This window comes from Tasmannia lanceolata, unplaced genomic scaffold (assembly GCF_043159265.1).
Source record: "Tasmannia lanceolata isolate RefF3 unplaced genomic scaffold, GAP_Taslan_0.1 ptg000006l, whole genome shotgun sequence".
In the NCBI taxonomy this organism is placed as follows: domain Eukaryota; kingdom Viridiplantae; phylum Streptophyta; class Magnoliopsida; order Canellales; family Winteraceae; genus Tasmannia; species Tasmannia lanceolata.
Genome location: NW_027518683.1, coordinates 19,707,084 through 19,731,120, shown reverse-complemented (window position 1 = coordinate 19,731,120; position 24,037 = coordinate 19,707,084). Strand labels below are relative to the sequence as shown.

The 24,037-nt window shown below is 40.4% G+C and overlaps 1 protein-coding gene and 1 pseudogene across 2 annotated transcripts; one reads left to right on the top strand and one right to left on the bottom strand.

The window, feature by feature from the left end:
• Nucleotides 1-389: 389 nt before the first annotated feature.
• Nucleotides 390-3,130, top strand: LOC143878469 (putative mannose-1-phosphate guanylyltransferase 3; annotated as a pseudogene). The gene is made up of 3 exons (XR_013250978.1): nucleotides 390-1,242; nucleotides 1,332-1,571; nucleotides 1,667-3,130. The product of XR_013250978.1 is annotated as a putative mannose-1-phosphate guanylyltransferase 3 (transcript).
• Nucleotides 3,131-7,108: 3,978 nt separating this feature from the next.
• On the bottom strand, nucleotides 7,109-23,591 carry LOC143880034 (CASP-like protein 5B1). The gene is made up of 3 exons (XM_077382795.1): nucleotides 23,115-23,591; nucleotides 12,173-12,305; nucleotides 7,109-7,424 (listed from the first exon to the last, which is right to left on the bottom strand). Exons 1-3 carry the CDS (start codon nucleotides 23,243-23,245, stop codon nucleotides 7,224-7,226), a joined length of 465 nt encoding a protein of 154 aa, XP_077238910.1. The 5' UTR covers nucleotides 23,246-23,591; the 3' UTR covers nucleotides 7,109-7,223.
• Between the last annotated feature and the right edge of the window lie 446 nt (nucleotides 23,592-24,037).

Here is a 24,037-nt window from a genome sequence, read left to right as displayed (position 1 = left end):
AGAGAGAGAGAGAGAGAGAGAGAGAGAGAGATTTTAGGAATATTTTTTCTAATTTAATTGCTGATTTTTAGAGACTTGTGAGCTGTTGGATCAAATCTCAAGAATTCTCATTTAAATAGTGTAGAGAGAGGGAGAGAGAGAGATTTTAGTAATATCTTTTCTAATTTAATTGCTAATACAAGCTCTGTGTGAAGGAGGGTGCGACGTTGGATTGAGGCTGGAAGTGAAACCCCAAAGAAACCATTTTCTTTCTACCTCCGAATACACGTCTCTTGCGTGTGTGAGGGACTTATTTTCGCATTCGTTGGCTCATGCCATTTGCCCATTTGTGTGATATTTTATATAAATACGTCTCATAAATCTCAACTCAACGAAATCGGAATGGAAATCAAAAGTTGAATTTTTCTAATTTTATCTCCCATTGCCACCATTGTGGATTGTCCTCCACATTTGCAAAAGATGCAGTATTGTGGATTATATCGGCCTGAAACTCGGCGCGCATGAGCCAACATAAACGAATGTTAGGATCATCCTTTGGAGAGGATTTGTGGGGGCACACCCTATCTACTTCAGCGCCCAACAAATGAACTGTTTGGATCACCCAAACAATGAAGGGCTCACTCTATTTATTTTATAAGGATTTTCACTAGTTAGATTTCTTGTGGTATTTGTCTATTGGTTTTGAGGGTTGAAACTCAAGTTGCTCGACTCCAATCTCTATGTTTATTCAGGAGTTGCTTACTTCTCTAAATCCTATATCACATATTTTCAAATCAAGTCCTCTGTGAGCAATGTAAAAAGACTCCAAATTTACCATTTAAATTGAAAAAATTGTAAGGGTAAAATTTCTTGTCAATTGGTGGTTGTGCAGTAAATCATTGTCTCTTAATCTGATGCTTCTGTAAGTTCTAAGTCAGATCAAGTGATTATGCACATGAAAAACTGTCTCCCATTGCCGACTGAAGAAGAAGAACAATCAAAATACTCTCTTCTATATTTACGACTTTTAATTTCAGGAATTGAATCCAACCTCTGATATTACCTCTATGTTCTTTGCATAGATTCTACATCAGATGGAATATCAAGGTTCTTGCAGAAGTAGCCTTCTGTCTGAAAAATGAATGCTTCTATTTTATTTCTCTGCTTATTTTCATGGATGAATCAACCTCTACTAACAAGGAGTTGTTTGTGTTTTTTGTTAGTGTAACTGAAGTTGTTTTGCCCATCAATTACCAACCACAGGTAAAAGAAAGTAAGCACCCATTTTATCTCAACAGACTATCAACACTTATTTTAGATCACTCTGCAGCTAAATTTTTGTATTGCTCCAGGTGAGGTTGAATTTCTTGAAAGAATTTGAGGCTAAACTTGGGATCAAGATCACCTGCTCGCAAGAGACTGAGCCGCTCGGAACTGCAGGTCCACTTGCTCTTGCAAGAGACAAACTGATCGATGATTCTGGTGAGCCATTTTTTGTCCTCAATAGTGATCTTATCAGTGACTACCCGCTCAAAGAACTGAGTCAATTCCACAAAGCTCATGGTGGAGAGGCCTCCATAATGGTAACCCAGGTAATTCAAATCTTCTAATCTCGTTGCTCTGTTGATCGATCATTCAATTACAAGATTCATCTGAGAAGCTTCTAAATAAGTTTTTGTACTGATAGGTAGATGAGCCATCAAAATATGGTGTTGTGGTTATGAAGGAGGCGACTGGGAAGGTGAAGAAATTTGTTGAAAAGCCAAAAAACTTTGTAGGTAACCAGATCAATGCCGGGATCTACTTGCTGAACCCTTCCGTTCTTGATCGAATCCAATTGTGACCCACATCGATTGAGAAAGAAGTCTTCCCTAATATTGCGGCAGATCAAAAGCTATATGCGATGGATTTACCAGGAATCTGGATGGATATTGGACAGCCGAGGGACTACATCACTGGCTTGAAACTGTATTTTAAGTTCGTTACACAAGAAAACATCTTCTCAATTGGCCATCGGCCCTCATATAATTGGAAAAGTCTTGGTGCACGAGAGTGCTATGATTGGCGATGGGTGTTTGATTGGACCTGATGTGGCCATCGGTCCGGGCTGCGTGGTGGAGTCGGGAGTGAGGTTGTCACAACATACGGTGATGCGTGGGGCCCAAATCAAGAAGTACGCGTGCATCTCTAACAGTATCATTGGTTGGCACTCCACAGTCGGGCAGCGGGCGAGAATTGAGAAGTTGACCATCCTCCGAGAAGATGTCCATGTCTGCGATGAGATATCCATCAATGGAGGTGTCGTCCTCCCTCACAAGGAGATCAGATCCAACATCTTGAAGCCGGAAATGATCATGTGATCTGTGGTGCTTAACTTAAAAAGAGTGTCTTGGAGTGTGCTTGTAAATATGGAGGTCTGTTTTCTCTTCTTCTTTCCATCTGGTTTGCAAGTGTAAAGCTTATGCCTGTCTTTCATCTTAAGTGAGTTTGAGAGGAAAAACTTGAGAAAGAAGTAAGGAGTAATTCTGAGGGGATTAACCGAATGATTTGTCATCTGGCCCCGAGGAAGCAAAACAAAAGAAGAAAGGAGAGGAAAAAGAAAATCAGTAAAATAAATGATGGATTAGAGTAAAGGAGTAGACAAATGGAATGAGGAAAGGAAAATAAGAAAAGGATAAAAGGATTAGGAGAAGACAGTAGGAGTAATATGTTTCAGTTCTAAGAGATAAGGAGTCTTGATTTTAGGATTGTTTAAGTTGGTTTTAAGGGTCTCTGAGTTGGCCATGTGTGCCAAAGTACCGATTTAAGAATCTAACGTATGCTCATCCCCAGGAATTGTGGACTACTCGTTGGTTGAAAAATAGCCAGAATTCTCTTAAAAGTAGTAGCATGAGAGATTCGTTCTTTCGCTTCGTTCTGTCTGGTTATTTTCATTTGGGTCCTGCGGCGAGGATGAAGGAATCTCGAAATGCAGAGGTCGAAGGGGTAAAATCATTTAATTCCCATTCTCGTAAGATGAAGTTTTTAGGTCCTAAGGTGTGGCCAAGCAGAGTGTACTTGTCGGGTGACCTACTTTTGATTAGTCGGTAAATATTTTGTGGTTGAATGATATTGTAAAGATCACAACCTTTGTGCAGTACAGGGATGTACATAATCCAATGTCAATGTCATCTTTTTCTTAGACTGGTGCCTGCATGTAGCTCCAGTCCACCTTAATATTTTGTAATGCAGGATGGGACTACTGGTCCCGATTGCTATCTTAATATTAATATTAATGAAATATGTCAACTTTAAAAAAAAAGGAGTAATTTATCCATGTTTTCTTAGTAGGACATGCACATTGGTTTAATGTTTCTTTTGGAAGAAGATAATTGAATTCAGACACAAAACAGTACAGACCTGATGCAATGAAAAAAAAAAGATTTGGCATCATATCCTTCTATCAAATTTTTAATAAGGAATGTATACCCTATCAAGAATATCCAGAAGGGAAGAAAAGTTCTCAATTTCACTTTCTTTTAGGCAGGGTTGCAACTTGGGGGGTCGGGCAGAACCCTACCCTTCCCGAAAACCTATCTGGTCGAGTCATTTTCAAGAACCCTATTCTACCCGGAAAACTATCAACTGCACAAGAGATAGTTGTACCCCTTGACATCACATATGACCCTTTACAATATGTAGGTTCCTACTCTGTCTCAATCTGTCTTGTAATTCATCCCAATGATGCATTTAGTGTCATGGTGTTTTTTTTTTGTTGGCTAAATCTCCATAGCTATTTACCCAAGAAAGCCTTATTCCTGCGTTTGAGATTTCTTAATTCAATTCCTCCCTTTCTTTTCAGTCTGCATACTCTTTCTCATTACATAAAATATTTGAATATTTTATTCTATTCTCTTCCTTCCCAAAGGAAGTCTTATAGGAGCTTGATGGCATTTGGAAAAGACACATGAAATACACAGAAAGATTTCATAGGCCTCATTTAATTAGAGAAATTCTACCACTCAATTATAGATAGGAAGCAAGTTTATCATGGATCCTTTCAAGGAATGGATCCCACAATGATGGTGTGGGTATCTCAAAGCCTAGTGGAAATCGGTATGTTATTGGAAAACATCCAAGCTTGCATCCCAAGATCATGGCAAAACTCTCAATCTCACACTCTTGCAATTTGATCCCTCCCACTAAACTTTTACCCATGTTGTTTCTTAGACCTGATATCACCTCCAACCATCTGAAGAACATCTTCAAGGTTTTCATTTGTTAAAAGTCTTTGATTTAATGTTGTGTTGGTATTAAGTAGAAACCCTTTTGTTTATACAATGTTTATATCAACCTTGAGGTTGTAGGTTCAATCTCAGCTTACCTACCAAAAAATAGTGTTTTTTGGGCACTGTGTAAGATTACGGGTTGAGCTACTTATTTTTATAAAAAATAATGCCTTTCTAAGCATTTGTTAACATATTGTAAGGCCTTGTTCGTTTTGGATTTTGACAAACGATTGTGTCCAAAGCCAATTATTGACTCAAAATTAAGGCCTTGTTTGTTTTGGCCCCATTCATTTTAATTTTGAGTCCAATAATTGGTTGGAATATAATGGTAGTCAGAATCTTAAACGAACAGGGCCTTTGGATTTTGAGAATTGATTGTGTCCAAAACTGATTATTGGACTAAAAATTAAGGCATTATGACGACCGAAAGTCCGAAACCTATTGTTGGACTCAAAATTACATTTAAATTTGAGTCCAATAATAGGCTTAGGGCCAAGAATCGGTTGTCATAATCTGAAACGAGCAGAGCCTAAATGTCAATTTGAGTCCAAGGATCAGTTTTAGACTCACAATCAGTTCTCAGAATACAAAACAAACAGGGCCTTAATTTTGAGTCTAATAATCAGTTTTCGACTCATAATGTTCTTCTAAAGCTGATGAATATAGCTTAAAGCTGATGAAGGGAGTGTGAGAAGGGACAAGGACAATGAAAAACTTTTTATTTGTTGATGTGCTTAATGAAGCATCAATGGAGGCTGTGAGTCTCCTTTGGAATTGGGGTTTAGGCCTACAGGGTATAAGAATGCAGGGGTTAGGCTAAATGGTTTAGGCCTACAGGGTATAAGAATGCAGGGGTTAGGCTAAATTGATCAAGTTTAGGGCCCTAAGTAGGTCTAGGAATTTTAAGGTTAGACTAGTATAACTAGATTTAGAATGCTAACTAGATTAGGGATCCTAAGGTGAGGCTAATTTAGATTAGGAGATTTCTAATTGGGAGCACTAAAGGCTGATTGAGATTAGGAATTTGGCTAATTGAGTAAAGATATTTCTATTAATTCCTCTCCTAATTTTCAAGATCATTGATTGCGTGTTGCAAAACGCAGGAGGGTTCGTATTTACCAGTGAAAGAGAAATTTTTTGGGGAACTAGTTTGATATCGAGTGAACATGAGAGGGATGGCTAAAAGTGAAAGTATTTGTGACTTTTCCTATCTTATGTAACCTTGGATTAACACTTGGTTAAAACCAGTGGTGGAGCCAGGATTTATACATATGGAGGCCAGGCTTACAGGTACGAGGGCTGGCTTCAAATTTTAAAGGGGGCTGGGCCAAATTGAGTTGGGTCTATTAAGGAGTTTGGCCCAACTCAACAGGGGCAGCTGCCCCCCTTATGCTACATGTAGCTCCGCTCCGCCCCGCCCCTGGTTAAAACATGAAAGTGTTTAACCTTGGGTTGACTAAAGGAATCGTTAGTTAAGGGGTTGGGCCTGTAGCTCAGTGGTTGAGGCTTTGTATATGCATCTCGAGGTCACAGGTTCGATCCAGCTTATCGACCTAAAGAAACAAGGAATCATTAGTTAACTCGTAGTTGAGCTATGTTTAAAAGAGGGGGAGCTAACCCTCACTCGTCTCTGTGGTTGTCACCTCACTAACTAAAAGGAAAGCCTTCACTTTCTTCATGACTAATTTAGTCAGTGTTGGGGATTTTGGAGAAAGGTTTATAAAGAAAGGAGGGCGTGGTTGTATGTTTTTGGGGGTGAAATGTAAGGAGTCCGTAGGTTCATCCATTCTTCTTCCTACTTTGGATATCCATAGAGTGAAGATTGGTGTAGTGGATGAAGAGTGACACTCCTCAAAGCTCTCAGGAAATTGCACTTACATGTGCACTTTGGCTCTGCCAAATTTGTTGGCCGGCCACCTGGCAAGCCACTTACCAAAAGAAAGTCAAGGTCTTCCTGTGGCAAGTTACCCAAGGCGAGGCTGCATCAATAATGCATGAACATTCTGATTATGTGTCCCTCACCCCACTCTATAATCCGGTTTCTTCAAACTCTTCTTTGATGGGGCCTCCAAGGAAAACCCAGCGGATGCCGAGGCTCAGTGTACACAAAAACTGCTTTCTTCAAACTAACTTTGATGGGGCCTCCAAGGTTAACCCGGGAGACGCTGACAGCAGTCGCAAGGTTCGGTGAATATATCATGTCGCAGAATGGACAGCCCTCAAGATTGGTATTCACCACTCTGTCAACCTCTTGATACAACTCTTGCAGAATATTTTGGATTCACTGAATGTCATCCAAGCCCCTTAGCCGCAACTAGGAATAAGCATGGCCGACACTGCGGTATTTGCAAGACTGTTTTTGGCATTTTCTCAGCTCTTCCAATGGTAAGCTACCCACTCATAATGGGATGGAGATTCAGTAGCGGATATCTTGGTATTGGAAGCAGCAGTGTTTAAAAATGCGGGCGGAGAAAAATCCTTTTTGACTCGGCACGGACGTGGCCAAGAACGCAATTTACGTGGCTGAGTACTCGGTTGATGCGGTCGTAATTTGGGAGAGTCCAAGGAGTTTTTATTGACACTGTAGGGAAAAATACGGAACACGGAATGCGCCAAAGTAAAAGGGAGTCGACTCGGGGGAGTCGACTCAGACGTGGGGGAGTTTTAAAACTATGGGAAGCAGGGATAACAAAACACAATATGTTTTCGATAGGTAAGCCACCTTCATGTCTCCTCAAAAAGACCTTATGGGCTGATGTGCATGAACATCATTTCTATCGTGTTTCTCGTCTTGTTTTTAATGAAACTCATTTTGGAAAAATAAAAATAAAGAACTCAATGTTGACATCCATGAACAAGCATGAACAAGCATACCAATTTCATCATCACTAAAAAAACAAGATAATGTGACAGACACAACATATACAAAGGAGCAGGAAAGAGGAGAAAGAAATGGAGAAGCCTCAATACGAGTCACTAGATGGAGCCCAAGAGCCAAAACATGACGAGAGAAGACATGGCAATGAAGAGCCAAGTGATGAAACCCAAAGCTACAGAGATTTGGAACCTACTACAAAGTAGGTAGGGATTAACCCTGCAGAAGTTTGTGTCGCTCACAAACAGAACTGTCACCCCTGCCGACGAGCATGCTGCTGCAAGCGATAGGGTCGCTGTCACCTGCCATACATAATACTGGTTTAGTTAAAACAATTTTTGAACAAAAAAGAAAGAATTTTAATTGTTCGAATTCAAAACAATGATATTTCCAGATGCCACATCCATTAAAAGCAAAGAAAGACCCCCAAAAGATCGCATTCTACGACCAGTATACATAACAGAATGGCCTGCGCTTGAGGAAGAAATGGAAGGGGTGAAAAGCCTCACGAGTGAAACCAGTTAGTTGGGTATCTCATGAGCCCAGCCCTAGAAAATGGGATGCTCCTTGTTTTTTTTTTTTTTTGAAAAGCAGCTAGTGATTTTATTAATAAATTGTAGTCATAATGCAACAAATGGGGACAAGGCGTCCCACATAGCGATTACAGAAGCCACCCCCAACAGCCCTATACGATGGTCCTACATCCGACCCAAATCCCGCGAACGAACCCCAGCCACCTCGTCCTTCTCCACTCCTTTCGATAGCTTGTCCGCTTGCTCATTGCTGAACGCTTCATATGGTTAGAGTTAGGGCGAATGGTCAAGCAAAGATCACAGATTTCTGAAATCATATTTGCCAATTTCCATGCACTAGGATACTTATTTTAATAAAGACCGGAGAGGGGTGCAACCTAGGCGACTTTTCCATGCCCAAGCCAAAACATTGGCGGAATCCCCTCCACTATGAAGCACGGATATGGGTACAAGGTGCGGGTACGACACGATACGGGTATGTGGATGCATGATTTTTTTTTTAAAAAATAGGATACGGGTACGTTGGGGGTATGCTGAATTATATATTTTTATATTTTATTATATATTTATAAAAATTAAAAAATTAAAGGATTTGTTCGTTTGGGATTGTCCCAACTCCCAACCGAATGTGAGCCCCAAACAGAATATTGGATTCAAAATTAAACATAATTTCGACTCCAATAATCAGTTCTGGACTCTCAATCGGTTGTGAGTGTCACAATCTCAAATGAACAGGGCTTAAATGTAATTTTGAACCCAAATGTGAGCCCCAAACAGATTAATGGACTCAAAATTAAACATAATTTTGAGTCCAATAATCAGTTTTGGGCTCTCAATCGGTTGTCACAATCTCAAATGAACAGAGACTAAATGTAATTTTGAGCCAAAATGCGAGCCCCAAACAGTTTTGAATTGTTTACTGTTTGGGTGCGTACCCGAAACGCACACAGGGAGTACCCAGGCGCACCCGCACCCAAGACGCACCCGATACGGGTGCGTGGGGCTCCAAAGAGTACCCGTGCTTCCTTGCCCCTCGATGATTAAAGGATCTGACATAGAACTCACGTACCACTTCAAACCCCCAAGGAGAGCTCTCGATTCCGTCTCATTAGAATCACACACCCCAACTGGTCTAGAGAAAGAAAGAATTATAATTATCATATAAATTACCGATGCTCCTCGTTGTAACTATCATATAAATTATCAATTGCCACAGTAACTGCTCATTGAATTCAGGGCATATTGGAAAGGACGATAGAAGTATTCAGACATGAGGTCAGGTCATGGTTCAAGGGCTCGGCTCTGCAGATATAATATAATGAAAAAAATAATCTAATTTTTACGCCCAAACAACTCCCATGAGATTAAAGTGAAGGAGACAATTTGGGTTTTTTTTTCCTGATAAATGGATCAAATTTCATTAAAAGAGACCGAGATGGTCCAACACAAGGAAAGAGAGCACGAATATACAACAAAGAAAACTAAAAGAAACAGCAAGACAATATTACAGGAGAAGAAAGTCGAAAATATCAAAATCCTCTTTCTGAGCTCTGGCCCTAGCCATCTTGTTCGCATCCCCGTTAGTCAATCTCCTAGTATGGCGAAAGGAGATACTCGAAGAGCCAACAATATCATTTATCTCATTGAAAAAGGCTGCAAATCTCCAAGGGGGAAGATGAAATCCAGATAACCACCGAATGACTTCCAAGGAGTCCCCTTCGACCACTACTTTATTAAGATCCTCACCCACAGGGAGCTTAATCCCTTTATGTACAGCGCACACATCTGCTTAATTAGAATCAGCATACCAGTACGGCCTGAAAAAGCCATCTCACAACTCCTTTAGCATCCCTCCCCCAACACGTTTCGGACCCGAATTTCCGAGGCTAGAACCGTCGAAGTTGAGCTTTAAGGAGCCACTAGCCGGAGGCTCCCAAGCCTGAGCAATCAGAATGCTCCTCTCTATGCTAAAACAAACCTTGCACCATCCCTCCAAGAGATCATAAGCAGAGACAAACCGAAAGCTGTGAAGAGACTTAGGCCCAAAATATAGTCAAAGCCAGCACCTTAGTGAATATATAAGAAGCACTCTTAGCTCTTACTCTAAATATCCTGTCATTTCTCTCTTTTTACACCACCCAAATAACCGCGATGAAGGAAATATTCCAAAAGATCTTGCCTTTACTACGCCATGGAACCAATTGTCAACCTTCCAAAACATCGATGAGATCCTTAGGGAAAACCCAAGAAAAACCGAATCTTTTCAAGAGACCACTCCAAATCTCCCGAACTAGGTTGCAATGGATGAATATATGATTCACAGATTCCCCATCTTGGATACACAAAGCACGGTGATCAACAAACCCCATCTTCCGCTTCCTACAGAAGTCCACCGCTTGAATGTGATCTCAAATGGCCGCCCACTCAAACACATTAACACAAGGAGGAGCATGGATTGACAACACCCTAGCAATATTAGGAGCCACAAGGCAAGCCACGAGATGGGAATAGAAAGATTTAGCGGAGAACATCACTGACACATTCTAGATCCATACCCTTATATCAGAGCCATCACGCTTTCGATAATAACTCTCCAATAATTCAAATATCATGGCTACCGCTTGAAGTTCTCTATCGAGGAAATTACGTCAGAAAAGCCAGGAGCCACACTACCCTGTCCTCCCTCCTCCCAAAGCAATCTTTGAACATTGCCAACTTAGAAGAGGAAACCCACTTACAAATCTGGGAAGAGATCTTTAGGTCTGAACACCACTTATCATGCCAAAAACTCACACAGTCCCCCACATGGGCACTAAATCTAGTATCCTCATGAAAAACCACCCTGTCCTCTATCGAAGAAATTACGTCTGAAGGTCGGGAGCCACACCACCCTGTCCTATCTCCTCTCAAAGCAATCTTTGAATATTGCCAACTTAGAAGAGGAAACCACTTACAAATCTAGGAAGGGATCTTTCAAAGGAAGGTCTGAACACCACTTATCATGCCAAAAACTCACACGGTCCCTCACATGGGCACTAAATCTAGTATCCTCACAAAACATGGGCGAAAACACTAAAATATCTCTTCACACAGAGCGTCCAGGCTTACTGAAACAATCATCCAACTCCCAGTGACCCACTAGAGACCCATATTTGCTGTCAATAATTTTGTCCCAAAGCGATGACACTTCCTCTCCAAACCTCCATGGTTTGCATGCTTCTTCCCATTTCACTAACGGTATGACTCTTATTTTCAGAACCTCCCCATAAGAATCTTATTTGGATTTGTTCAATTCTCAAAGCTACGTGAGTAGGGAATTTAAATAGAGACAACTGATATATCAGTATATTCACCAAAACCGCTTTTATTAGCGTTAATCTCCCCCCTCTCGAAACCAAGTTTCTCTTCAACGTATCTAGCCTTCTTTCAACCCTCTCCACTATAGGATCCCAACTTCTTTTTTTTTGGCAACCCGCTCCAAAAGGCAATCCATGATAGGAAGAGGGAAAAGAGTCCACCTTACGCCCCATAATGCCAGTAAGGATTTATGGAAGTTAGACCTTTGTCCGGTCACGACCTCGAAACATCTGATAATAGATCTTAGATTCATAACCTTCAGCACATCCGGCAAACTAAACAGAAGAGTATCATCTGCGAACCGTAAGGAGACAATTTATTGTGAACGTCAAAGTAGAACAATTTTCTCCCTTAATTAAGATGGTGACAAATTGGCTTATATACATGTACAGAGAACCTCAAATAACCATCTCACAGCATGGCCTTTCGAGACGCCTTCTCTAGCTGGCCCGGGATTCCCCAAGCTTGAACCATAAAAGTTTAGCTTTAGATGGGCAAGGCTAGGTGGATACAAGGTAGAATCTTGATTCAGTGCCAAAGGAAACGTTAGGGAGCAGGGGTAGGTGGGTTTGAACCTTGAAGAAAAGGAATCTACGGACTTTGGAATTAACGAGTCAAATACATAAGGAAAGATATAATAAAGTTTTCTTTACCGTCTTAAAAATAACATACATAAATAAATAAAAGGAAACATTGGTCATGGGAAATAGTGGAACTAGTCACTTGCAGAATAGCCAGGTATTTTTTTAAGCGAAAAAAAAGGAAGTGTTCTGACTTACATGAAATGAAAAACGAAATAATGTACGAAGATGTTCTGGAATGAAAAAATGTTCCAGCATCCCCTGATTGGTATCTAACAGCAGATGCGTACGTACAAGCAAACAAATAGGTTAACAAGTAGGGTGGTCCTGTGCAGTGCAAATCAGGGTGTTCTGGAGGCCTTTTGTTCCAACATATCTCCCTTCATTTTATACTAAAAAAATAAGGCCCAAAATATATGAACGAATATTATGTCATATTTGACCATAAAGAAAATTTTAGTAAACGAATCGGTCTCTTCTTGAAGAATGTGTGTCTTGACTTTTCTAAGCACATGTTCATGTAAGTGGCCCAGTGCAAAACGGCATGATAACTGGAGTTAAGAAAGGAAAAGTCATTACCCAGTCCCCAACAACAAACAGGCTCACTAAGACAGGATTTTGAAGGTCTCTCTTAATCCTCAGAGCATAAACATCAAGGCCTGCTAGTCCCAAGCTCCACAGCAATTGCAGCCCCATAGAAGCAATCAAGTAACTGAATGCAAAGAATATCAATGTCAAAGCATATGGCTCAATAGAGGAAAACCCACTTTAAAAGTTTTTCGCATGTATAAACAAACTCATTGAAAGAAAATATGAACACATGCGGTGTTTAAGAAGTTCAGCAACAATGGAACAAATATTAAATTCAACATGATTTTAGCACTAAAGGGCAATAGATTAACCAAGCGAGCAATATGCTCTTTTGCAAGCCAGACAATTATTACCAGATCAAGGGTGTTTGTATGTCTCTTGACTCTAATTGGTTAGGTTAGCAGAAAACAACAATAGCTTGAGTAATCCAAAATGCTATTAGTTGATATCAAGGTTTATTCTTCACTAGTATTCTGGCCCCATGCTATGCATGGGTGTAAAATGATGGGGCCCACACGATCAAAACATGAGGTGTAAAATGGTGGGGTGCACCCTAATGCATAGGTTTGGATAGAGATGGTTGAGGCCACAACATCAATAACATTAGAGGTAAAATGGTGGGCTCCACCCTATGCATCGGTTTGGGTAGAGATGGTGGCCCCACCCACAAAGAATTGACGTTTAAAGGCAGGCCCCATCCCATAAAACATGAGGTGTACAATGTTGGCCCCATCCCATTAATAACATGGGATGTAATATGGTAGGTCCCACCCTATGCATGGGTTTGAGCAGAGGTAAATGGTGGGCTCCACCCTATGCATCGGTTTGGGTAGAGATGGTGGCCCCACCCACGAAAATTGACGTGTAAAGGCAGGCCCCATCCCATAAAACATGAGGTGTACAACGTTGGTCCCATCCCATCGTTAACATGGGATGTAATATGGTAGGTCCCACCCTATGCATGGGTTTGAGAGAGATGGTAGGCCCACATCAAAACATGAGGTGTAGAACGGTGGGCCCCAACCACGCTATACATGGTTTATAAAATGTTGGGCCCCACCTATTATAGCATGAGGTGTAAAATTGCCCCTCCGGAGCAAGTGTAAAAATGGTGGCCCCAACTCATGCTATGCTTGGGCTTAAGACCCCCCCGCGCTCCCCCTATCAAAACAAAACATGAGGTTTTAAGAAAAGGTTTTCCCTACTCATTAAAAAAAGGTTTCCCATAAAAAAATTTCTTGGAAAGAAAGCGAATGACAGATGGAGATAAACATGCTTAGTATATATTATAGATATATTAATGTGTTTTAGTGACTCAAGCAGTCAAGTCATAACAAATAAGATGTTATTTCTTACCACAATCTTGAATAAAATAACCGCCTGTTTTGACACCCGCACAATTCAAGGAATGCCCTATTCATTGATGCCTAATTTGTAAAGTGACAAAAAAAAAAATTCTCTACAAAGATCATCTTATTTGCAAATTGGGGTGGAAATTCGCTGCCCCAACCCACAAATGAGATAATACCCCAATTCACAAAATTGGTGGCTGTCCAAACAGGCCCTACTGTCAACTTTCCTTGAGTTGGAGATGATAAGAGGAAGAAGAGAGACTAGGACATAAGCAAGTCACGTGAATTCTTGGGAATAGGAGTTCAAGCCTTACCTCGCGACTTGTCTCACCTCTCTTTATATTAATGAAAACATAATACACATAAGCCGAAGGGCACAAAAGTAAATCTATCCTAACTTTTATACACCACAGTCTTATATTAATGAAAACATAATTTACATAAAAAGGCAGGTGATATATAAGCCTAATGGAATAAAAGTAAATCTATCCTCACCTATAAACAGCATTATCTCCTAGTGGTATATATTAATGTAAGTGATATAAACAAAGAATTATATTCGGCTGTCTTCTACACCTAACTCAGGGGAGTGGCCTCCAGCAATAGATAGGGACTCCCCTCGTGAGTCCAAGTCCAAGAATCAGAAATCAAGCAATCAGTGACTCCGATGTGGCTTTACAAAAAAAATGAAACAGTACGATATCCACTAGTGTTCAGCTGCTTTTTGCAAACTGGGGCAGTTAAGGACCATCAGTTCAGAGTTGACCAAAAACTAAATTATTACATTCAGTTTACGTTAAAACTTTTGCACAGTTTTCTACAACTGGAACTTTAAAAGGAACCATTGTTCATTAGTCTAAGAGGAACTGTAAAATGAAGCAACCCCAGCTTCAGCATAACAATATTCAAAGTGGTTGGACTTGAAAGCAGTGTTTAAAAACATGGATGCAGGTCAAAATGCGGCCAAGAAAATCCTCGTCGACTAGGAGCAGACGTGGCCAAGAACGCGGTTGACACGACTGAGTACTCGGTTGACATGGTCATAACTTGGGAGAGTCAAAGGAGTTTTTACTGACTGTAGGGGAAAACGCGAACCGCGGTGGCAAAACGCAGAATGCGGCCTAGGGAAAAGGGAGTTGACTTGGAGGAGTCCACGATGGCGCGGAGGAGTTTTAAAACTATGCTGGAGAGTCAGTCAATCATATTTTATCTTTGTAGATCACGAGATAGGTTTCGTTATAGGACTTTTTCTGCCTTTTCATTCTATTTACATGAATAGTTTTAGATCAAATTATCTTCTTGTGAACAAATTTATTAGTTGCTTTCTTATAAATAACAGATCTCATTATTAAAAGAACAATGGCATGATAACAAATATGGTATGATTGGTAGATCAGGCCAATGGAATAGATGCCTAAAGAAAACCTAAGGCCTCGTGAACTATCGAATCTGCCTCCAACATTAGCCATTTGGTAGTCATGATGAAAGTAATGTGATGTGTACTGGCACCATCACAAATATTCAATATCTCCTCTATTAGGAGCTCCAACCAAAGCCTATTTCCCTTGATTAACTAACGAATGTTGTTTAAAAAATCCCCCCCTATAGTTCAATCAGACCCAAAAATGAGCTGAAAAGGCTTCAACACCTTACAAGATAGGTAAAATCTATCGCACTTGTATACATAATTTTGGAACCCATCCTCACCTCAGGCAATTGATCCCTAATAATGCTGCCTATGCCTATTGTCCAAGATTGCAAAGAGAGCACCCATCAAAATTGAATTTAAGGTGTCCACCTGACGTAGTCACCTTCTTTTGTCAATATTAAAACGTTGTAATGCATACGAGGAAGAGAGAGAAGAGAATGTGGGAATGGGAAATCCATGAGGTTTAGACTGAGTACCCCATGAGAGTCCAAAAATATATTATGCATGTCCTAATTCCCCAATATTACAAACATGCCACTTGTAAGTGATAATATAAGGATGGGGCCAATCAGTACAAAATGTATCAAAGAGAGACATGTTAGGCGGGGCCCACTGCACACATCCACTTCAACATTCGCCCTCAAGCTGGAGCATATATATCACAAGCAAGAGCTTTGGTGAAAATGTCACCCAACTAATTTTTCAAACTTCACAAATGGAGTGCATATCTTCTTGCACAAAACTGCATCCCTGACAAAGTGACCGTCCACTTCAATATGTTTGATCCTCTCATAGAAAATTGGATTATTGAAAATGCAGATCGCTGCTTGGTTATCACAAGATAATAATGAGTTTCTCCAATGTAAACCCAAACTCTTTCATAAGAGTCTTCAACCACATCAGCTATTATATGCATAACTTTATACTCTGCTTCTACGCTAGATCTAGCCACCATTGTCTATTTCTTTCTCATCCAAGTCGCCAAATTATCACCAACAAATGTATAATAAATTCGACCATCTGTAAGATTTAGATCCTGCCCAATCTGCATCTGAATAAGCAATATTTTCTCATCGACAATACACAAAGCACTCTTTTGATATCATAAAATTCTATACAGTGTTTCCCAATAATTTTGTTTAAGTAGCTCGTGGACAGCAAGGTGTTATCATTTCTCAAAGGAAATATGTAACCGACCTTCTTCATGAACGGGAATGCTCGAGGCTAGACCAGTTGACGCTCTAATGGAATCCAATGTGAGTTTGGATGTTAAAGCCAATGGTGATTTGAAGACAAGCATAAATGGCCGGTTGGGAAACTTATACTTGATGGTTACAAGGCCAGAAATCTCCTTTGTTGTGGGAGTTAAAAAAACTCAGCTACCCAAAGTCTTTAATGTGAAAATTTTGCATCAAATACTGCTCCGTTGCATCCATTTCACTAACATCATAGCTAGAGAGAAAAATGTCATCAACATACACAATTAGTAGTACAACACCTTGGAGGTAGTGTCGTGTCTTAGACCAACAAGAAACAATCATGTATCGCTCTATCCACGACAGAGTCAGAGTATGTTGCCTATTGTGCTACTGTTTAGGAAGTCATTTAGCTGAGGAGATTCCTTCTGCGACTCTGGGATGGAATTCTTTTTTTTTTCTTTTGAATGATAATTTGGGATGTAATTCACGCCAAAGACCTTATGACAATGCATTGTGATAATTTACCGGTATTACCACATGCAAAGGATCCCAAATACAATGGAAAATGAAGCACATTGATATTCGTTATCATTACGGTAAAGATATAGTTTCGCGAAAGGAGGTGGTCCTAACATGTAGATCTACTACGAAAATGATTGCCCCTTGCTAGGCCAATAACATGAGATGTTTACCAGACTCTCATGTTAGGTCTATGGGACTTCGCAGATTTTGATGAATATGGACCTTTCGATTAAATCACTCTTAATGTTTGATTTCATTTGTTGATGTTGATTGATTCCATTAGACATGAAATTATGTTATGGATATATGATACACACATATTCACCAAGTGATGGATAACATGAAAAAAATTGCCATCGGGCTAAGGGTTGTAGCCCTGCCACATATTCGCCATGTGATGGATAACATGAGTCGCACATATTCACCATGTGCGACTCATAGGGTTGTAGCCCTGCCACATAGAATGCAAGAAGATTAGAAATAATTAAACCATAGCACAAATAATGTGAGGGTTGTATGTGCAAGACAATGTCAACTAAAAAATGTTGAGGAAATGTCCATTGGGAACCAAACATGGCTCAATAGTGTCCTACATGAATCATATAGCCTGAAATATTTGGATGTGACTTGAATTGAATGTTTGGGATGGCAATCGAATTGAAGGACTTAGGTAAGGTGATTGAGTAATCACTAGACTAGGATCCGTAAGGTATTGAGCATGGTTTTAAATTTCGGCTTTGGTCAGCATGGAAATGGAAACTTTTCAATTTCGGATGGAAATTTCGGTGGAAAGCTTGTAAAATTATGGAAACGTAAGGAAACATATGCAAATGATGGAAATTTAAGATCACCGTCAATCGTTTGATTTGGAACGTCAGGCACACAGTGGTTTCTTGGTCTCTTCAATACCAATCATTAGTTGGCTACTCTGTGGATATCATTATTATGAATTGGGGTACATTCTTGAGAGGTAAAACTCTAAAAAATAAAGTGGCTGCAAGATGGACGCCCCCTCCTAGAAACGTGATCAAACTTAATGTTAACAGTTGCTCTCCTGGCAGCCCAATCAATGAAGGTAATGGGGGCATTTTTTTGCTGGTCCTATCGGTATCACTGACTCCATAGAAGCCAAGGTCCACGCTCTTCATCGGGGGGTTTGACCATCGCATCTCCACAAGCCAGATGGAGGCAGTTTGGAATTTGAAAGTGATTCTTCTAATACAGTGTCGTGGGTCAAAGGGAAAAGTGACGGTCCATGGAGAAACGCCAATCTGATTGTTAAGATCAAATAGTTATGCTTGAATGGGGTTTTTCTTTTCTCTTTGATTCCCTGAAATGCTAACGATTAAGCTAATAGCTTAGCCAAATTACCTGGGGGAATCTTTATATCTTTTTTCTTCATTAATGGTATCACTTTTCAAAAATAACCCATAATGATTTAACCACGTAAAAAACCTCATGACATGTGCTACTGTGCATGTCTAATAATTCAGTACATAATACATTCCACAGGTAATTCACATAAATATTTACACATAGTAGATGCATCATACTTCATATGTAATTCATATAAATATACTTATATAACAGATACTAGTATAGTATTACTATTACCACTAATACAGTTACGGTCTTGGTTTCATTACGGATTTTGATTTCGGTTTGTATTTCAGTGGGGACTGAAGATGGAAATAGAAACATTTTGGCCGTTTCGTGTTGATTCGATGGGAATTTAAAACTAGGGTATTGAGATTGATGAACTCATTGTGAGATCCACCGTAGCACGTATATATACGATGTGCTATATCACATGCCTAAATTAACATACACAAGTGAATAATTCCCTATTTCCTAACTATGTGAGACTATTGGTTATGTAAGTAACCCTGATGCCCTTAGTGACTCATGAATATGTTGTGAAGCAAAAGCTTGATGTATGCAAACTCTATAATGTTTCCAACGACTAGGATTGATGTGGACTATAAGGACATTTTTAAAAAAGCAATTGATATGAAGCTAAACAACATGACGGCTGGAGTATGAATATTAGTTAACAAATTCTTTGGATTAGATGTATGCATTAACTAGAGCTTCTTCCAAAAAAAATTGTTCGCTTTTTCACAGTTTTCAACTACTATTATGTACTCTCATATATGAGTAAAAGTACATAATACTTTTTTGTCGAAGCTCATAGTTGTGTATTGGGTGAGAATTTTTCTTAGCATTTACTCGTGAGGGACTAGAAAATGATTAATATGATATGGCCAAATACATCTTGGGAAAGTGTGGGTTGTTGGAGATGAGATGTATTATGTCAGAAACTTAGCATGGTGCTTTCTCCAAAAGAGACTCCCATTGGTATCACACTCTCTCAATATGAAGACAACAAGAGCAATGAAGAGAATGGGATGATTTTACAATTCCAAGTGTACCTCGCTATGGATGAGTGGGAGATGTTGAAGTTAGGACATCCATGTGGGTCCCACTAGGTGACTCAGAATTGGACTCCTTGTGAGACTCCTTGTATGAGTTGGAGTTGGACACGGAGTCTGCAACTCACTACAAATACAACATGAAGGAGAATTCCTAGGCTTACAAAAATTAGATAGCAATTTCGTCCTCCAGTCCTCCCTCTTCCCTCTCCCATCTTCCTCTATTTTGCGAAGTTCTCTAAGATTTATCACTGCCCTAAGATTGAAAGGGTGGAAATGGCGTAGCCGGAAGCGCGAAGAACGAGTCGAGGTTAATTAATATCAACACCGATAGGAATAAACCTTCGAATCCACGAAGGGCGCTCGTCGAATCCACGAAGAGCTATTTCTTGGTAGAGAAAATTGTTTATCTCATTCTTCGTGGATTCGACGGGCGCCCTTCGTGGATTCGAAGGTTTATTCTGATCGGTGTTGATATTAATCAACCTCGACTCGTTCTTCGCGCTTCCGGCTACGCCAGGTGGTATCAAAGCCCTGCTACGTTCTATACATGGCTTCCCACAGAGAACGAGAAAATCAATCGACCATGACGGTGGAGATGTTTAACACTCTTAAGGCTACCGTTAATCAAATAGCGGAGCAATTGGCATGGTTGAATCCTATTGAGCGCGAGCAACCCCAAATCGACGACGGTGATCGGCAACGGGATGCTGAAGCTCTAAATCAAGTCCAGCGTCCCCGCACAAGAGTTACGTATTTTCCCGATGATGATTACTCTAGCGAGGAGGAATTCAAAGACATCATCCATCCGAGGCATACCCGTGGTCGTGTTCCGCAAACCGCGGCTCGTGATCGCGAATACCGTATTAAGGTGGATTTGCCCGAATTTAATAGCCAACTCTATATCGAAGATTTTCTTGATTGGCTCGCGGCGGTCGAGAGATTTTCGGCTACATGGAGGTTCCCGAGGAGAAAAAGACAAAACTAGTGGACATCAAACTTAAAGGTGGTGCTTCGGCATGGTGGGAGCAACTTCAACTTTCTCGTACAAGAAAGGGAAAGAGACCAATCCAGACGTAGGCACGGATGCGTCAAATCCTTCGTGAGAGATTTCTTCCCATTGATTATGATCAGATACTCTTTCAACAGTACCAGAATTGTCACCAAGGTAATAGATCGGTTAAAGATTATACGGAAGATTTCTACCGGCTATCGTCTAGAAACGATATTTCGGAGACCGGGGCACAACGAGTAGCACGCTACAAAGGAGGTCTTCATCAGGCGATCTATGATCAAATCGCCCTCCACCCAATTTGGACACTGATGCATCGTTAAGTATTGCTCGGAAGCACAAATGGTAGGAATGAGGTCTTCTTTCTTATTTTCCTCCTCTTTATGCTCCTTTATATCACACTGCTTCTGATCATCATCTTCAAGCTCATCACCAATGGTTAGGGGACACTGATCGGATTTGTGACCCAATTGGTTGCACTTGTAGCACATGACCTGTTGCTCGAACGATGACTCGTGTGGATCATACCGTGGAACTTGTGTTGTTGCCAAAGTAGAAGGAACATCTTCAAGTCCTCTTCCTTGTGTTGGAAATGCCTATGGTGGCTTTTTTGTTCCAACAGGAAGATCCAAAGTCACTTTCTCTTTCACGGTATGCGGTGTCTCTACCACGGTTCGACTCATGCAAAAAGTCATCTAATCATAATCATAATCAAGGGGTAGAAACCTCTCACAAAGGACTTGACGCATCCGTGCCTATGTCCGGATTGGTCGCTTCCCCATCCTTGTACAGTTGTACGTGAGAGTTGTAGTTGATCCCACCATGCCAAAGCACCTCCCTTGAGTTTGATGGCCACAAGTTTTGTTTTTTTCTCCTCAGGAACTTCCATGTAGTAAAAAAATCTCTCGACAGCCGCTAGCCAATCAAGAAAATCTTCGAGATGGAGTTGGCCATTAAAATTTGGCAAATCCACCTTAATACAACAATCGCAATCACGAACCGCAGATTTCAAAGCGCGGTTATGAATATACCTCAGATGGAAGATGTCTTCGAATTCCACCTCACTAGAGTAATAATCGTTAGGAAAATATGTAACTCTAGGGCCGGAGCGTGGAACTCGACGTAGAGCTTGAGTGTACCGTCGCCGATCACCGTCATCGATTTGGTGTTGCTCGCGCTCAATAGGATTAAATCGTGCCAATTGCTCTGCTATTTGATTAACGGTAGCCTGGAGAGTGTTAAACATCTCCACCGTCACGGTTTCTTGATTTTTCCGTTCTCCGTGGGAAGCCATGTAAGGAACGTAGCAGGGGTTTGATACCACCTGGCGTAGCCGGAAGCGCGAAGAACGAGTCGAGATTGATTAATATCAACACCGATAGGAAAAAACCTTCGAATCCACGAAGGTCGCTCGTCGATTCGAATAAACCGATCGGAATAAATAACTAAGTTCCTTAATTTAACTGGACTCAAATAGAAATTGCTTTGAATTACAAATATGCTGCTTCCTTTCTTTTCCCAATTTTAGAAAGAGACGTTGGATACTTTTGGGAGGTTTGGAAGTTTCCAAAACTCCTTGCCTTGCAGCCCACGTCAGGAAATCAAAAAATCACTCTGTAGCGTTCGATCTCCGACGGGTAGTTGATCGGATGATCTCCGACAACATAAGACAAAACAAACTTTGATCCATTCCGTTGTGCTCTTCATGTTTAGGTTTCTCTCCTAAATCCCTACACCTTCCAAAAAGTGAAAGGGAGGTAGCAAGTGCAATTCTGTGATACCTGTTTGGTTCTTCTCCTTTAACATTAAAGGAATAAGCACACTTCTAGGCTACTTCATTGTGTCTTGCTTGGAAATGCTGAGAACCAGAAGGGTCATCACTGTGATAATACTCAAGCTCGCCACTCTCCGGGCTATTCATCTTTAGAGTTTAGGTGTCCCACTCTCAAAATACCATACCACTTTTCAGAGAAACCCCTTTTAATCTTCAATGGCTTCGTCTGCTTCTCCAGTACATGACTCATCCATCTAGCTTTTGTTTCCCTTTTCAGGGTCTTCGTCTTCCACTAACAAGTGTTCTCCACCACAAATCCCTTTTGTTCTCCCTGATTCTTGGAAGCATTCTTTTATGGAGACTACGGATGCTCCTCATTCATGTTTGGCAGATTTGTGTCATTGACATGGCAATCCAACAACAAAAGACGAGATAAACATTCCAATGCTTCTGGTCAAGCCTGAAGGTTTGCAGGATCTTCACTGACACCATTACATTGGGGGACAACTTGCCCCCTTTGATGTACCTCGGTTTACAGTTAATTAAATTCTTGTTATCTTTGAAAAAAGACATGGCAATCCAACATGAGGTTTTCTCTCAGATGCCTATTTCAATTAACACCCACAGTTCATTCCACCACGATCTACTCATCATTCTACTCTTTAAGTCAAGTTGAAAATTATAAGCATTTCCCCCCATGCCGTTAACCTATGTCTTGCTTCATCTCATCTTTGTAATGTTGCTCAGCAAGTATTCCTTGTTCACAGTACACTATATTTGAGGAACTGGATTTCATAAGAATGATACACCTCTTCCTTATGGTCAGATAACCATAAGATAACATTCGTCTTGGCAGCTTATTAGAGAGGTACAAAAATCATCTTGTGTCTAAGATGAGAAGCCCTTTTCACCCTTAATGCTGCTAATTTCTATAACATGTAGATGCTGTATGACTATTCAGCAAGCAATACTCACATCTAGTGCTTTTAGAGGTTGAGTTTCCTCAAATTATCTCATTTTTTCTCCATTTTGTCCTACTCTATTATTCTTCTTCTTCTTTATTTTCTATTTTGATATCATAAAACCTTAAAACAAAGTAGTAATTACAGTTAGATAATAACAATTAGGACAAGGATACTCAATTTCTCCAAACAAAAATCAAGAAACCTAAACAGATAACAAAAAAAAAGGTAATTAGAAAGATTAATACCAGAAAGCGGAGTAATTAGAAAATCCAGAAGAAGAAACCATGGCCCCGATCGAAGCCGCTGCGAAAATACACTGCCCTATCCTTAGAAGAAGCCCTGTGACCGTACCAGGCCCTCCAATCAAGCTCTTCATTTCCTCTCCTTCCAAGGGCCTTTCCTCAAAACGGAAAGCCCTAAGAAGAACAATTAGATTTCAAACCCTAATCATCCCAATCTCTTGCCCTTTTTCCCCAATTCAAATACTGATTTTGAATAGGAAAGAAGACCAATTTTTTTACAGCGTTCTAATCAATATCTAAAGATTCAGATCCTTTGACAGAATCAAAATCTGACCTAGGTTATTTTAAAACCCTAGAAATTCTCAGCGATGAAGGAAGACTGAGCAAAAAAAATTTCTTTTTTTTCTTTTTTTTTGACAGATCACGTATTCAAGGGCGAGGAGAGAGCTAAGAACAGTGACGAGGTCTTAGAAAAGGAATTGCACTAGTAATAAGAGAGAGGGGCCACGCAGAAAGTCACTTTTACTATCAATGGTAAAAAGCTGCTTTTTTGGGTCCTACAACAAAGGGGGCATAATGGTGGGTGTAAATGAAATCAAGAGCACACATGATCTGAGTCCCAATTTCGAATGTGTATCTCATGTGTGTGATAAAGGATTACAAAATCAATGGTTTAGATTTATTTGGAAGAACTCTAAATAAGCTTAGAGGGCGAGCCTTGGCACAACATTAAGGTTGCTCCATTGTGACCTGGTGGTCACCGATTCGAGTCACGAAAACAGCCTCTATGCCAAAGCAGGGGTAAGGCTGGGTACATTTAACCCTCCCTAGACCCCGCAATGGAGAGACAGACCCTCTAGGCTGCCCTTTTTTCAAACTCTGAATAAGCTTGCCGGACTAAATACGGATTGCGTAAGCAAAAGGAA

What these genes read in the sequence shown, in the direction of transcription:
- LOC143880034 (XM_077382795.1), bottom strand. Translation starts at nt 23,245, where the DNA reads ATGAAGAGCTTGATTGGAGGGCCTGGTACGGTCACAGGGCTTCTTCTA. An exon ending in TCTAATTACTCCGCTTTCTG is followed by an intron (nt 12,306 to 23,114) that starts GTATTAATCTTT and finishes CTTTGCATTCAG; the next exon opens with TTACTTGATTGCTTCTATGG. An exon ending in TGTTTGTTGTTGGGGACTGG is followed by an intron (nt 7,425 to 12,172) that starts GTAATGACTTTT and finishes TATGTATGGCAG; the next exon opens with GTGACAGCGACCCTATCGCT.